Below are 17026 nucleotides of genomic sequence, written 5' to 3'. Positions count from 1 at the left end.
TAAGGAGAAATAGCACTTACACAACTGAATATAAGGAAATATTTTTGCACTATTTTCACAAGGGAAGACAGTTGGAAATCATGTTATTGTTTTGCTTTAGAATTGTGAAAATAAACTACTTTCAGTCTTTATTTAAAATATATTTTTGTTCAGTTGTCATGGAAAGAAAATATAATATTAGATTGAATTTAAGATGCCAGTCTAGAGTACTATTGTTTTTATAAATAAACCATAAAAGGAACTATGGGAAGTTTGTCTTTAAGCATGAACTTCATTTATTAAGTGTTCTTAAGAGTTGGAATCCTGTTACAGTCTCTCTGTCTTTGTGGAGTTGCTACCGTACTATTCTTGTCATGCTGTTAAGAAGTAAAACTTAAATAGCAGCCAAACTCTATTCATAAAGGCTTTAAGGGAGGAAGTTGTGCTGTGCTCCAACTTTATTTTTGTTTTGAACTTGAAAATTCATAGTGAAACTAGGAAGCAGTTAATTTCAAGAAATTAACTGTTTGCAGTAAGCAAAATACTTTAATGATCTGATAATCTATCCAGTATATGTGTATACTATGCAATACAAACCACGCAGTAACCAATCTGTATTTTAGGGATATACTAAGTAAATGAGTTTACTATTATACTATTTTCTATTGTTTGAGCTATTTTACTGCAGATACAGTGCCTATAAAACGTTTTTACTCACTTGGAAGTGTTTACATTTCATTTTTATAAAACATTGAATCACAGTGGGTTTCATTTATCCTTCTTGCAACTGATCAACAGAAAAAAACACTCTAATATTATAGTGAAAATGATCCAAAGTTATATCCCTAAAGTTCTTCCCTAGTGTCTGTATTTAGAAGATGCACCTTTGGTGGCTGTTCCTGCCTTGAGTCTGTGTGCACAGGTCACTATCGACTTTACACATCTCAGGACACTGCAGTCTTTCCCTGTTCTTCTTTGCAAAACAGCTCAAGCCCTACCAGGTTGCATGAGGATTGTAAGTGAGCAGCCTTTTTCAAGTCCAGGCATAAATTCTCAGTTGGATCGACATCTAGACTTTGATTCGGCTACTCCAGTACTTTACCTTTGTTGTTTTTAAGCTGTATCTGTGCAGCATTGACTTTATGCTTGGGGTTGTTGTCTTGTTGGAAAACAAATATTCTGCTGAGGCATTGGTTTCTTGCATATTGCAAACGATTTTCCTCAAGGCTTTCTATGCATTATGCTGCATTCATTTTACTCGCTACCCTCACAAGCCTTCCATTGCCTGCTGCAGAGAAACTTCTCTAGAGCATGATGTTGCCACTAATATGCTTCATGGTCGGGATGGTATATTTTTAGTTTGGCTTATGCCAAATATCATGCTTAGTCCCTTCTTCCAGCTGACTTCAGAGAAGTCCCATGTGTTGACTGGTAAACTCTATTTGACATGTGATGTACTTTTTTTCCCAGTGTTTGCCACTCTCCCATAAACCTGATGAAGCACCTGGATAATGGTTGTTGCATGCACAGTCTTTCCACTCTCACCCACTGTAGCTTGTAACTCCTTCAGAGTTATCATAGGTCTGTTGGTGTACTCCCTTGCTAGTCTTCTCCTTGCTCAATCTCTGTTTTTGTGGACAGCCTGCTCTAGGAAAATGTACAACTGTGGCATACTGTTTCATTTTCTTCATGACTAATTTAATTGCATTCCAAAGGATATTCCATGATTTGTATATTTTCTTGTCTTCCATCTCCTGACTTGTGCTTTTCAATCACCTAATCCAGGAGCTGCTTGGAGTGTTCTCTTGTATTCATTATGTAGGTTAGGCACTAATACTGACTCGTCATAAGTTTGACCTTACAGATACCTACAGATGCATTTATAATGCAGACAGGTGATCTCCATGTAACTAATTATGTGTCCTCTGGAATCAATTGGCTGCGGCAATAATGATTAAGGTGAGTCATATTAAAGAGGGTGAGTGCTTAATATAACCAATTATTTTGTGTTTTATATTTGTAATAAAGGATGCCCACTTTTACTTTCAATTCTATTGATCAATGTCAAAAAAGCTAAATTTAATCCACTGTGATTCAACATTGTATAACAATAAAATGTGAAACCTTCCAAGTTGATGAATACTTTTTATAGGCACTGTTTCAATTTCAAATTGGCCCTTTGTCAATGTAGATGTGTACTTGAATGTGTCCTGTAATGCAGTGTCATTCTGTCTGGTGCTGACGCTAGGCTTGTGCTCGATGCTCTCAGGATCGGCTTTAACCTCACTATGACCCTAAGTTGTATTAACCGTGTTTGAGAAAGTTATATTAGACATAGGAGAGTCGTGTTTTATGATGTTGCTTACCATTAATTCAGAAGGATTTGCATGCTAGACTGCAGTGTGGATCTGAAATATAAGGAAGGCTTGTTAAAACATATAAGCAGTAAATCAAATTTGCCTCCTCAGTCCTTTAAATGCCCTGCTTCTTTTAACAGTCAAAGCAGAAACTAAGAAAATAAAAAAAGAAGTGACTCTGTCACAAAGTATAAGTAACTTTTTTATTTTTTAGAATAAGAATGAATTTACAGTGTGCGTTTTAATGTTTCCTTAACATAATGTGGTGCGTAAATGGGCATCTGTGTGACTTAAATGTTGTTATGAGGTAATGTGGCTTTTTTTATATTGATTTAAAGAACTGCCCTAGTTCTAGAAGTACATAATGGCTAGGTGTGCATTAAATTCATGGTAGTTCAATATAAAAATCTGGATTTTATTGTAACATGTACAATGTTTTGCAGCATCTTTGGCTGATCTGAACACTTACTGTACATTATATTTGTTTTAGGAGGGCATTGTTTCTGATTGCAGTCAATCACTTCTCCACATATTTTATGAACACTAAAGATAGTATGTCAGCTGCACTCTCACATATTCTTGGCTTTCCTGTAGCTGGATGCTTTGCATCAACTGAATTTTTTTTAACCGTAGATAACAAATTTAAATTTTATAATGTACCACTATCACTACTAGTTCAAAAGCTGTAGTACTTTGTAAAACATTTAAACAGACTTGAAAATTAATTATTTCAGAATTACAGATAACAACAAATAAGTAATTGAAAGGTTAAAAAAGCATTAAGTAATATTTAAGTTTTTGCTATTTTCTTAGCTGCTCATCTGTGGGTGTTCTGTCACTACAACCCACGCAAGCAGGGATGTCATGCAAAGGCGTCACAAAGTGTCTATGATTCTTGTTGACCCCTTTATGTTTGCCAATCAAAATTTTTGTAACCAGTTATGACCATTTTTTCCCCTAACGCTCCACAGATTTGGATCTGCTTATTGTTTTTAAAATATATTCCATCGAAAAATGTCTTTTTTGATACTGGTGGAACATGTGTAAAGAAGATTCTACTTGGGGGAAAATGTATGTAACTGAAAACATCTGTTAGAGTCTATTGCAAGGAGGCCATATTAACATTTTGGAAAAAGACTGGGTGTATATCGAACCCATATTAAGATCTGTTTTTGCTGTGAATCCTTATACTTACTTCATCTACAGTGGTAACTTCCAACTCACCTGTGTGAACTCTAGTGCACCATCTGTTCACAGTAGCTCGGCAGGGCTTCTACTGAATTCTTAAACTATAGTCATGCAATCCATATGAAGAGCTTGGATTGCATCCAACATGGTTTGGCAGCTGCACCTTATGTAGTGGAAATTCTGATCTTGAATTGGTCTCCCTTGTCTGTGTAGTTTTAAAATGTCAGAGGCTTTTCACTTTGGAGACCTTCTGTGGAGCTGGGTACAGTGTGTGTGTGCGTCTGCATTTTCAGTATACAAAGTTGGTTTGAGCCTATGGCATTCCAAGATAATACTTTAAGTAATTCTGCCTTTATTTGTAATGTACTGTACATTTTTTATTTTATTATATTCATATTGCATTTTTTTTTTTTCATGCATTCTTCAGCAGATAGTATTTGTTACATAGAGTGTGGTGTTTTGTATGAAGCAAGAAAGACCACAAAAGTGAATGGTTGAATGCCTGAGTTTTTATCTCATTAGTCTCTTGAATATTACTGGCCAGTAGCCTATTTTTAGTTAACAAAATGACAGCTTTCTAGTGCTGCGGAACAGGCCAGCTAAACAAAAAGTCTATCATCATAATCAGCTGATTACACCTTAAGAAGTTTACAAGTTCACTGTTCAATTAATTTTTGCACCTTTTGCTGTGAAAATGCAATATATTACATGTCGGTTTTCCATATAAATTATGCAGTGATAATGTTGGAGGCAAATTAAAAGTTGAAAGAAACTGTTAGTTTTATTTGGACTTTATTTAGACTAAGAAAGTCCTAAAAAGGCCAAATTATGAGGCACGGTATGTCATTAGTAATCTGTGGTCTTTTACTGCATCTCTCACCAGGTAGCCAAAGATGTTTCTGTGAGGTTGCACCATGAACTGGAGAGTGTGGAGGAGAAGCGCTCAAAAGCCGAGGATGAAAATGAGCTCCTGCGACAAAAGATCATAGAGGTTGAAATCTCTAAGCAAGCCCTGCAGCACGAGCTGGATAGAGTTAAAGAGGTAGGCAGCAATGGCCAATCTAGAATGTAGCATTGATGAGTTGTTTTTGAATGGATTTGATATTTTTCTTTTGCACTTTCAATGTCAGTGGTCATATTCTTTTGCTTAGGGCTGGTAAAAGTTATTCAGTGAACAGTATTGTGATATTTAATAACACATTTGCATAGCCTTGCTTTTTGCATTGAGTTTCTTGAATGGTTTTTATTCTTCTTTGTACTGGGTTCAGTATATTGCTTTAGCTTTTTATGCTTAGTAAAAATTAGTCCTGATGAATTCTGGGCTCGTAATGCAGTTTTTCATTTATTGACTTTTTCAGGGTTCAGTTGAGTTGGCTTACAGAGTCATCTTGTAATGGCATGGATGTCAATATTCTTCCCTCCTTTGTAGCTAATTTATAAGTAGAAGATTAAAGTTTATTTTTTTCCACTGCATACACTTTAGGTTATTTTTAAAAAGGTTATTTCCATAATTTGTCTTTTTTGTGCATTTTTGTTATGTTTTTGTTTCTCTGAATTGGTAATAGTGTTAGTTTTATTAATTTTTTGATGACCCTGTTTTGTTTTTAATTTCTTTTTATTATATTTTTTGTGAATGTTTGTTTTTTCATGGCCTTGGCTATATTGCTTATATTAATGACGCCTGTTGCTGTGGTATATTAACATTTGGTGGCATGATTGTTATCATCCAAGTTTTTGGATTACATGTAAATCAAATAACATACTTTGGGAATGATTTGGTTGGGGATTCTGTTAAATTTCATTGTGCATCTATGCAATGACAATTAAAGGCATTCTTTTCTTGTAATTTTGGCTAGGAACCTTTTGTTTTTGAAGCTTTGAGTGTTTTTGTGTATTCAGTACTTTTACAGTTCAGAGTTTTGCAGTCCATCCATCCATCATCCAACCCGCTATATCCCAACTACTTGGCTCCAGCAGACCCCCGTGACCAATCCCACAGGGAGCTAGGCAGGAAACAAACCCCGGGCAGGGCACCAGCACACACTAGAGACAATTTGGAATCGCCAATTCACCTAACCTGCATGTCTTTGGACTGTGGGAGGAAACCCACGCAGATATGGGGAGAACATGCAAACAGGGAGGACCTGGGAAGCGAACCCACGTCTTCTAAATGTGAGGCAGCAGCGCTACCTACTGCGCCAGTTTTGTAGTTCTTTTTGTTTTTCCTTCAAATTTTTGCCATTAACCTACAGCTTGTCTCCTGACTATTGTTTTGTGTAAAACCCATCCACTAGCTAGAATGTATACAATCTAGTGTTAGGCAGCCTGAAAAGACTGTTATAGCTCTTTTATAAAATATATTTTGTGCACATAGAGTACAAATATGTTATATTTTTAATAGGCAATTGTAGTTATTAGGAAGCTGTTTGATCTACAACAAGGATGAATTTGTTCTTGCCGTATTTTGCCTTGAGATCTGCTGTAGTGTGTAACCAAAGGGTTTAAAATGCAACTGAAAGGTGTAGTTCTTAAGCTTGGCATTGCTGTAGTGATACCAGATGTGGGACAGAAACTCCGTAATAAACAGGATACAAATGTGTTCTTGAATTTCTAATTCAGTAGTATGTTGTACAAAAATAAAAATAGTTTGTTGTCAAAAATGTTAAGATGACTATTGCTCTCATTTTACGTAGGATATACAAGTATACATTCTTTCAGTTCAATTTTTCACAATGTTGCATTATAAAATGTATTTAAACCTTTACAAATGTATCTTTTTTTCCCCCATGATTTTGTTGGAGCATTCTCTTTTACTTTTAGTATAGCTAGCCATTTCTGTTTTTATGTTTCATATGATGTTACTCTTTCCATTTTTCCCTCAATTCTTTGGTTAAAAAATATCAATAATGTACAACAATTATGTCAATATACCACTTGTAGTTGTGAAATAATCATTCACAACAGCAAAAATGAAAGAAAACAATGGCCAAAGAGCTTTTTATGACTGAAAGTGGAATTACTCAAGTTACTTTAAGGAGAGTTCTAACTGAGAACGGCACTGCCTTGTACTGAAATATCTGAGTTGTTCTTCGTAGAGTGAATTTGATTTATTCTAATTTTAAGTAATGAAGAATGTGCTAAGGACTTATATGTTAAGGTAACAGATTAAAAAAAATATGTTTTTCCCCATGAATTCAATTCCATCATGTTCTGTTTGAATGAAGTACTGGTAAGGAACAGTTCTCTATGCCCCGATTATTTTTCAAATCTCATTTCAAGTAACTTACGGAACCATTAGCTTTCAAAACAATGTGTAGCAACTTGGAATAAAGGAGCAAATATAAAAATAAAAATAGACATTTCTCTAAAATGTGTGGGATTGGGAATTTTAAGTAGCAAATAAGCTTTAAAAACCAACATGTGCAGTTTTAAAATTCAAATCGTCAAAAGGAGTAAAATCATCTGCAACAAAAATGGTTTATCTCAGTCTTCACTGCCCAAGTTCCTTTGCATACTGTTGAAAATGTACCAATATTTTCATGGAAGCTCATTCTCATACTCTTTGTCTAACCCGCAGTTTTTGTGCAATTAAACCTCAACTCAAGATTTGACATAACTCTTGGTTATCTGGAATAACAGAAATTTCTACAGCTGTATTGTACGCTGTTCAGTAAACAGACAAATATTGAGGATAAGCTTGTATTTGGATGTATGGAAGAGACTGTGATATACCTGTGCTTTTGCCTGACTTGATTTGCATTCATATCATGGCTCTAGGACCAAAACACCTTGTTTTTGCATTCACTTACTAGTTCCTTTTTCTCATGCAGCTTTTATTTACTAATTCTAATGCCAAGTCAAGGGCATATGTGAACAAAATCATAATTAAATGACCTGTGAAACTTGACTGGAATGATTGGTAGTAATCTGCCACTTTGGTTCATGCACAATTAAACCCTTCAAATTACTAAAACTTTGTAGCACTTCAGTCTTAAGATCTGGTGTAATTTTGAAATATTTTTATGTTCCTTCTTGTTCTTTTTGTTGTGTTTTCATTCTCATTTAAGGCTTTTCATTTCTATGAATTTGATTCTGTCATTTATTTTTATTTTTGTGCTTTGTGTTTAAAGGGGCAATTTTCCGCCAATTTGTGTTCTTGTTGTCAGGAATCGGCAAACTATATGTTGTGTCCAAGATTGTGGATAATCTAGCAAAACCTTCTTGAGTGTGCTTTAGTGAATTAGTATTTAATTACCCATCTTTTTTTGCTTTGAGGGTTTCAAAAATGTAGTCTTATGTTTTGGCTTGATGTTTTGATTTTTGATTTCCTAGTTTAGACTTTTTATTCTGTTCTCAGCTACATTTTATCTCTTGTCCCATATTCGTTCATCTGACAAAATAATCCGCATTCAGTGCACTGACCTCAGCACAACTGAGTCATTCATACAGTGTGAAACTCACTAAATCCTTAGTTGGGAAGCACAGAATTAACAGTAGTATTATTATATAGTCGTCTATAGGAGAGTGAGACAACAATTCTCATTTGGGCAGCAACATACAATACGTGCACACGTACGTGTGTGTGATTCATTATGTGCACCAGCATTTCAGCATAGCTGTACTCAAATCATTTATTTATTTATTTTTCTAAAAGCCACCTCACTTATAGCCAAGAGACCTGTTTCATTGGTCTTTCCATTTTCACAAAGAAAGCCCACTGTTCATTCTTTGTCATCTTTTTCCCATCTCTACAGTTGTCCTGCCACATGTTGCGTTGTGTCAGAAGGTAATGGAACGTCCATTTCCCACCACGCTACTGCAACATAATGCTTCACTTTTGTGACAAGTAGCAAAGGCAGCTCCCTGAGGTGGTAAACTGCAATAAAAATTATATATGAAAATTCTTCCAGTTGACAGGTTTCAACCAGTGTCTCATTTCTAATGGTGTACTGCATACCAGTACATATAGCACAAGTATATATCATAGGATCCTTGCTATTTTTTATGATTCAAATGCATTATGCAAAATGTTATTTTGTCTGGGAGATGATGATGGTAATTGAATACAGTCCATTGTTTGACCCCAGTTATGACTAACTGGTTTTGTTTTTGACAAAAAAAAATCAACTGTGACACTGTTGCTCACAAACCTTTCACATGGTTTTCTGTATCTCGTGTTCTTACTTTCACCTGTCATATGAACATTATCGACCCATAATATTATTGGGTTGCAGAGATGCAGTCATATTGTCTCTTGGAGTCTCTTGGACAATCTTTTACTGTTTACTGTTTTACTGTTTTAGTGTAAGCTGATCACTCCATAGCAAGTCCATTTACTATCACAGTTTTAGATTTTAAGCTTCCTTGGCATGCTGAATTTTGTCCTTTTTTAAGAGGATGTTTTTATACCTGCAACTGTAAACTACAGCATATGGTTTTCAGAGTCTGTTTTTTATACATATGCATTGTTGCCTCTGACGTAAGTATTTTCACATTTTGTTCATTCACTTTATAGAGTATTAATCTGCCTATTTTAATTAAAACAGCTGAAATAGCTAGTGCTGAACTCAATGATGCCTGAGCAACCACTCTGACAAAAGACATAAGTGCATCCACAAGGCTAGTGGAGTGCACGTTGTTTTATTTCTTTGCCAGGCTGATGTAGGCAGAGCTCAGACAGAAAAGGCCAAAGCCACAGTGTCTGGTGAATAGGAAGAAAGGAAGCTGAAGGATTAAGAGACAGGTCGACAGCTGCCATGAGTTTTCCATAGGAGTTGTTATGAAATTCTTTAGCCGGCTTATCATTTATGGTGTGCAGGATAGGAAAGGGGATTTATTTCCTGATGGATGGCCGTAAGGGAACAGCTGATAGTCCTTTAATAAAACTATTGAATGACACCAAATGGATGGGGAGGACATCTAACTTTAACCCTGGAGGTTTCTAGATTTGTGCTATGAACTCTCCCACATCTCTTTTAATCCCTTTTACCGTTTGCCATCTTAATTATAGTTTTATTAGTTTCTACACTTTCAGGTGTTATTTAAAGTACTAGGGTGTTGTACCATGTTAGCCATTGTGAATGTAGTGAGAAGTCAAGCAAAGTGATACCTTTTATTGGACAACCAAAAAGATTACAATATGCAAGCTTTCGAGGCAACTCAGGCCCCATCTTCAGGCAATATAGAAGGAGCCCAAGTTGTCTCGAAAGCTTGCATATTGTAATCTTTTAGTTAGCCAATAAAAGGTGTCATTTTACTTGACATCTCACTACATTCAGGTATTATTTAAAATAAAATGTACTTTGACATTTTGAATTAGAAGTTAAATTTATTGGGGATGAAAAGAACAACATGTCTTTGTACTGTTGCAATTAATTTTTTCTTTCCTTCCGTTTTGGTAGCCTCTCTATACAGTTGTAATTGGTTTTATTGAGATATCTCCAATCTATACACAGTTTAAGTGTCATTGTCTATCAGGATTACATTCCTGAAAAAGCCTGCGGATACAGAAACTGAAGCTTTGGATTTATGGAAAGGATGGGGTTAGGTTCCAGTAGGACTGGCAGGTAAGATGGAGTTGAACAGACATGCTGGCCCTCCAGCATCACCCCTCAAGGCTCAGTAATGATCCTTCCGCAGGTTCATTTACAATGTCCTTGTTACAACTTTTACTTCCTCTATAGTCAAGTTTGATTGTCGTCTAATATATAAAGCTTATAATCTGTGTGTGTGTTTGCATTTAGATATATACAGTATATACAGTAGCCCTCTGTATTACAGATGTGTTTTATGTCCAACATACAGATCCACACCATTGGATCAACCTCTGGCAAAATTTGCACACCTCCATTATTTGATAAAGGGAAACCCGTACACTATGTCCCAAACCAAAATTCCAACCCTAGGGGTACCTTATGGTGTTTTTGCCCCCTTTTTGCTACACTTTAAATGACAGTGTCACCTGGTGGCTCAGAGCAAATGGACCACCAGAATAGACTAAAGCCAGACTAGCAGACAAACGGACCACAGCTTAAAATTATCTTACCCGTGCTACACCAATAGCTGCTTCTAGTACCAAATAAAAGACAAAAAACACTGAAAGCTTACAAATGAATTAAATTAGGATAGTTGTCTGTGGCCGACTTAATTCAAAGAGATCCGTTACTGTATATGCACGCTGCAGAATACACAATTGCTTAACTTGGATGCACATTCATTCACTGCCTCTTTGTAGCCAAATGCTGGGAGGGTCTGTGAGTGGTGTGAGCGAGGGTTACATGGGTATGAACAAGAAAAATTTGCTTTGAAAATTAACAGTGTGAAAGCACAAGAGAAAAACTCAAAGAGAGAGATGTGAACTGTGACCCTTTCAACATACTGTTTGTTTGACAATACACAAACAAGTAAGTTTCCAAGCATTGTTGGAGGCACATTTAGGAGTGCAAACACCACCACATGTTTTTAACAGTCAAAGTAAGTCGAAATAATCAATCATGGCATGTGTGTAAGAAAGTTTAATTTGACTGAAAGAACCATAAAACTTTGTACAAGTGTTTTTCAAATATCTCTACTTTAATTCCTTATTGATGCTGGAATTGGCTCGAGCATCATCTCTCCATCAATTGGACAAAGCAGACAAGAAGAAGAGGGGAATGTAGAAAATGTTGTGTCAGAGTGTGTTGCTTTAGGAGTGGGCAAGGCTTTTAATGTTTTAATCTCTGTATAGTGCACTAAATGTTAGAGTTGCATTATGGGTCTGTATTGCCTATGTGACATTTGCAGACAATATCGAGCTTTGAAATTGGCAGACATTTTCAGAGTTGAGTGAAAAAGAAATCATGTATATCCATTTTGGAATAAAAATCAGTCGTAATTGAAATAATTCAATTTGATGTCCTCCTGTGGTTCGGTTTCTTTATACTGGGTCCAGTGATGGCTCTTTCAATAAAGTGCAACAAATGGCTTTTTAATTACAGGCACATTAGTGTTGTGGAGGTTTTCTTGTTGGATTGTCTTTCTGAAGCCTTTAAAAACCATGAAATATTTAATGAATGTGTTTTGGGCGGTGGGAGCGCTATATCTGGAAAAGACAACTGTAATGGTGAGTGACAATGTATTTTATTGTTAATCCAGAAATCTTTCAGTTCATCTAGATTTTTGACATATTAAAAACGGTGGGTTTGTAAATAAATTAAACCGTTTCTTCATATTTCCCTAATGATAACAACTAAATTTGTGTGTGTTCTACTTTTTTCTGCAGCAAAGCTTGCATAAGGAATTTCATTAACCTAGTTGGAATAATCTCACTTTGCAGTATGAAAGGGAAAAGAACAGCATGTGCAGTATTGTAACAAGTTTGAAATGGAACAGCATACCATTTTAAAAAATGTATATGTGGATTTTTGGAGTTAACTGGAGTTAGAATAAATTTGAACTCAAAAATGTATTAGAAATTAAGCAATCAAGTTTAAAATAAAAGTTGTAGTCATGTGTATGTGGTAGATCTCTCACAGATTAGTAGCACAATGCCAACACATGACAATGAAAGCAAATGCAGACAAGCAATTCAACACAACACATTGTCAGTAAGAGTGGCACTTGAGCAACCTTTCAACATCTAGATTACAGTAAACTGTCCCCTGAATCTATGAGTGGCACCCTGTAAGGCTTAATCGTCCTAAACTGCTTGCCAAAGCAGGTTAAGGAAAAAGTTATTGTCCATGTTGGTGTTATGTGTTTGATAATATTGCTTGCTTCTCTATATACATTCTGGACAGAAGCCAGCTTTGTTCTAAGAATATTTTATCCTCTACCAGAATGACTGTGGACTTCTGGAGCCTAGTGGTTCTTAAGGGTCCATTATGCCATTACTGCTTTCCAAACCCCCTAGAATGTTCTTTCATATGGTTTGGGAATGTTCTTCTATCTCATCCTTTTGGTCCTAATTGCTAATTTCTAATTACCTTGCATTGGCAACTCTTTTGATTATTCTCTTCTAGACTTCTCTAGTCTGTCTCACTCTGCTTCAGCCGAGGATCTTTCCACTTGGCACCATGGCTGCTAAGATTCCACCAGCCTCTCACTAAAAGGTCTCTAACTCTTTCCTTAAATTTTGGGAGCATCCTCTTTTAACAAATTGATCTTTCTTGAGCTTTCCTCATTGCAGATTAACAGAATATCCAGCCTGTGTCCAGCAGGGAACAAGCTCCCTGAATGGACCCTGTTCAATTTTGGGAATGCCTGTGGGAAGATAGTGTTATGATTTGTGCCTTTTAAAAAATTTTTCTCAACCTATTCAATTTTTTTTTTGGTAGCATGGGACAACTTCATGATGTAAAGGTCAGCATCACACGCTTAGTTGTCCAAGATTCTAGATATGTTCAAAACTTTCTTGTGCAATTAACAATGTTTTTAGGGGATGTTTACAAACTGTACTCAATTTTTTTGGATAACATTGTGGTTTTTGTATTGTCTGGTAAACTGTGACTTTTTCATCAACTCCCACTAGTATTTTGACTTCTTTTTTGGTAATATCCTTCTCTTGATTCACATTAAAATTCCTTTTTTGCCTTTTCCATTCTGGCCAGAACAGGGAGTTTTTGTTATAGTATCTCCTCAAAGCTATAGCAGTGACCAAAAAAACAAAGAATAACAATCACAAAAAATTCTTTTTTTATACTTTGCTTGTATTTTAAAAAATCATTCAGTGCATAATCCACATCATGCTCTGCTGGGAAAAGCCCATTAAATTTTGGTGGAATGAATACAGCTATAGCAGTAAAGATGTTACTTGACTCGCTCTCGTTGTCCTAGCTGAGGTGCTGTCTGTGCTCTGGCTACTGTCTTCTACAGGTACTGTCGTGCTGTGAAGAACTTTGGAAGGTTACAGAGGGCTGTTAAGCAGGTCAGCAGTTGTGGTGCTTCAGTGTGTTTGGTGTTGAGTGTTTGTGTGGTTCTCAAGTGCTATTTTTAAAACTTTTTAAGACAGTATTGTTTTGGTACAATAACGAATCAGTGTTTAGGTAGGAGGTCAGACCCCTTGCCTAGAAATATCTAGATATGAAAAACTTTCTCAACATTTTTCTAGGCAGAGTCCAAAAATACTTTCTTACTATTAATGGAAATAAGATGTATACTGCATATGAAAGAATACAATTTTATAAGCCAGTTATGTATGTATATGCATTCAAAGCTTTTTTTAAGTACACAGGCCAGAGTGATGCATTAAACATTGATTGAATGTCCATGCTTCCTACCCAGCCCCAATACTGAGAAATGGCTGTCACTCACTACACTAGAGGGGAAGTGAATATGCAGTGATGGGTGACACAGAGCCTTCTATCTGCTAGCTTTTGGGTTTTTTCCTTTACATCCTTTGAATTTTTATATTGGGATGCCATCTGCTCTCTTGTGGTCATGTAGACTCCAGTTTTTCTTGGCTACTTTGAACTCTTACACTGTGGGAGTTGGGAAGGTGGTCCCAGATGGGGTGGAGTTGTCTCTTACCTGTACTATTCTGTTCTTAGTGGTTAAAATGTTATATTTTAAGGTGAATGATACAGACTCATTTGATACTGACAATACTGGCAAGCTATCGCAAAAAACTTTCCTTAACATACATCGAACTAAAAAAGAGATTATAAATTGTACTGGGAATGCATAAGCATGTGAAGAATTTGTCTTTTGTTTTAATTCTTTCGACGCTGTCTGAAGAAATTACCTTATTTAGGCTTCTCATGTGGTTACCGCAGCACTTTTGTCATGTCAGTTATTGGACAAACTCCAGGTTGCAAGCTTTCATGTGATGCGAGTTTCTTTGGGTCTGCCCAAACAGCAAAAAAATGAGCACCCATAAATTATTGTTTCTACTTGGCAGTGTTTAGTTTTTTATATATACATATATAAAATTTACTTTATATGCAGTAAAATGTGTCTTCAAACAAGTTATGTGAGCTTATAGTAGTGTAGTGTGTAGTTTGCCAAGATATTTTCAGTCTCTTAAGAGCTAGAATATTGGCTGTCTTTGTGTTTATGATTATTTAAATAATGATGTGGATGAATCATTATGATTTGTAAGTTGTGTTATATTAGTGAGCCGAGTTATTTGTTATTTATTTTTTATTCATCTTCCTCTGCCATCAACCAGCCACTCTGAGAGGACACTTTATTTTAATTGAAATCAACTTTTGTTGATGCACTTAGTCACTGCAGTATGTAGTGTGAAACTCCACCTTGGAAATCGCTACATGCCCTACATTTTCAGTACTAAGAATGGAATCAACTATTTTGAACTGTTTTTGTTCCTTTGGCCTATTTATTAGCAGTTTTTTGAGCTTTGTGATCGCTGTGGTGTCTGCTCTCATTTTCTGCATCTCAGTGTCCCAACATAAAACCCATTTGCAATAATTGATATGGGGCTGAGGTCAAAAACATATGCTTAAACAGACAAGCAGGAATATGTAGTATTTTAATTAATGCAGTGTATTTTTATTGAATTTAATTTATAGAACCCATATATTGTTTTTGACTTGTCTATTTAACTGGTTGAAAGGCCACATTTTATCAGGTTTTTCCAATGTGCGATGGTAGACATTGGGGCTTTCAAATTATACAAGAACCAGTAACGGCGCACTGCACAATAACGTGCAGTGAATACACTTGACTTGAGCATTCCTAGTTTTCATCCTCTTTCTCTGTACGTTTAGCATTTGTTTGCTCAGAGGTTGATGTGCTTGCTGCTTCCTGAGCAGCTCTTCTTTTCTCCACCCAAGTGGCCCGCTTCTTCTCTCCTATTGTCTGCATCTTTTCACGTTAAAACTGATCAAGTCAGTGTTTGTGTTGCAATTACTTACAGTAATACGTTTTTCCTTAATTTTTCACTTAAGCTGGCACTTAAGTCTTCAATCTGCCTCAAGAATGATTTAAGATATGAAGAGGTAGGGGAAGTGACGGAGAAGATGGTGGGGATGAGAACAGCAACCATACACATGCGTCACACGGCCGCCCTGCTTGCCGCTGCCAGGAGTTGATTCTACAACAAAATAAAATAGAAATAAAAAGAGGAATAACCTTGGAGGTCAATCATCACCCTGAAAGTGAATAATAGACGTCACGTAGTATATGTGTACCAAATTTCAGGTCAATAGGTCAAACGGTTTGCGAGGTACAGGTGATTTAAAATCCTGGACGGACAAACGGAGAGCGACGGTAGCGTATTTATATAAGAAGATTAGGGTTCAAATACTTTTAATAAAAATAATAACAAATTCAAATCTATTCGAAGCTAGTCTAAAATTCCTAAGTGCTGCTACAAGTACATTTGTATCTTACATGTCTTTGTATGCTTCATTATTATTATTTTTATTTTTTTTTTACTCGAGATGATCAAAGAGAAAAGTGGAATTAGAACACTTCAAATGCCTGTAATGCAAAAATCACTCCTTATAGTTTAAGTACGGTAAACAAGTTCGTTGCTTTAGACCCCTGCACTTTGCTCCCGCCTCCAGCCCTCCACCCTGCTATGTACCTTTTTGTTTCATGGGTGCAAAAGATGTGAAGTCATTGTCCATCTGCATTTTATATATGTCAAGACATGGCGAGTCTTTCAATTAAAGCAACTTAAAAATTCTGCTAAAATACACACCAATATTTTAAAGCAAATTACAAGAAACATAGGTTGTAGTTTAAAAAAACAAAACACAATAAAAACATCTTTTGGAAGACAGATAAATTAGCCCCATACGATATATTTGTAGAGTGGGGCTGAGTATTAAACTAACCGTAACAGATTCATCAAAAATACAACACATGTAACCATAATACTTACTTACTTTTCATTTTGCCTTTGATTTAGGAATTATATGTCAGCCAGCAGCCTCAAAAAGATGAGTGTTGGTGGACCTTAGCTTTCTTGACACTAAAAATGTTCTGCAAAATGATGATTTTAAGGCTGTTATAGCAATAAAAGGAAAACATAAATATTGCAGTTATTTCCCATTATGTATAATGAGAAAGAAAACCAGTTTTGGTTTGTGGTGTTTAATGCTAATTAATATAAGACTGCAGAAAATCCCGGATATCAGGTTCGAAAGTGAAATAGAACAGGATTAGGAGCAAAATGATACTTTTAGGGCTCTGGAGAAGTGTTTGAAATCTGCTGTTACTACTCCCATTAACCTAAAAGCAGAGCAGTGTATTAGTTTTTCTAACAATATAAAAAAAATTAAAATGATGCTTGTGAAAAAATAAATAAATGTTACCATTTAATAGCAAAATTAGCACAAGGTTACAAAAAAGGTCTGTTCTTTTACAACCAAATGTCCACGTTTGCATTTGAATGCAAATTTTTTTTATAGGCTTGACTTATAGTGACGTTTGTTCTCACAGTCCTAGTAGACAACCCTGTTTTCATCAGTTATTTAGTATTTGGTAAAGACTTGCAAGACATTTTAACAATTAGAGTCTAATTACAGACTAATTGTTAGGCGGAAAAAAACCATAGA

At 35.8% G+C, this 17026-nt stretch overlaps 1 protein-coding gene across 6 annotated transcripts in view; it reads left to right on the top strand.

Annotated features, from left to right (window-relative positions):
- Positions 1-17026, top strand: part of LOC114653411 (microtubule cross-linking factor 1) — a 236441-nt gene that overhangs the window by 40102 nt on the left and 179313 nt on the right. For all 6 annotated transcript variants that reach the window (XM_051928734.1, XM_028803708.2, XM_028803712.2 and 3 more), the window contains exon 3: positions 4408-4566. In XM_051928734.1, coding sequence (XP_051784694.1) covers positions 4408-4566 — 159 coding nt within the window. The remainder of the gene's footprint in view (positions 1-4407; positions 4567-17026) is intronic.

The sequence above is a fragment of the Erpetoichthys calabaricus genome, chromosome 6, assembly GCF_900747795.2.
Source record: "Erpetoichthys calabaricus chromosome 6, fErpCal1.3, whole genome shotgun sequence".
Taxonomy (NCBI): Eukaryota; Metazoa; Chordata; class Cladistia; order Polypteriformes; family Polypteridae; genus Erpetoichthys; species Erpetoichthys calabaricus.
Note: the sequence above shows the minus strand (reverse complement) of the source record. Positions and strands in the feature narration are given on the sequence as shown.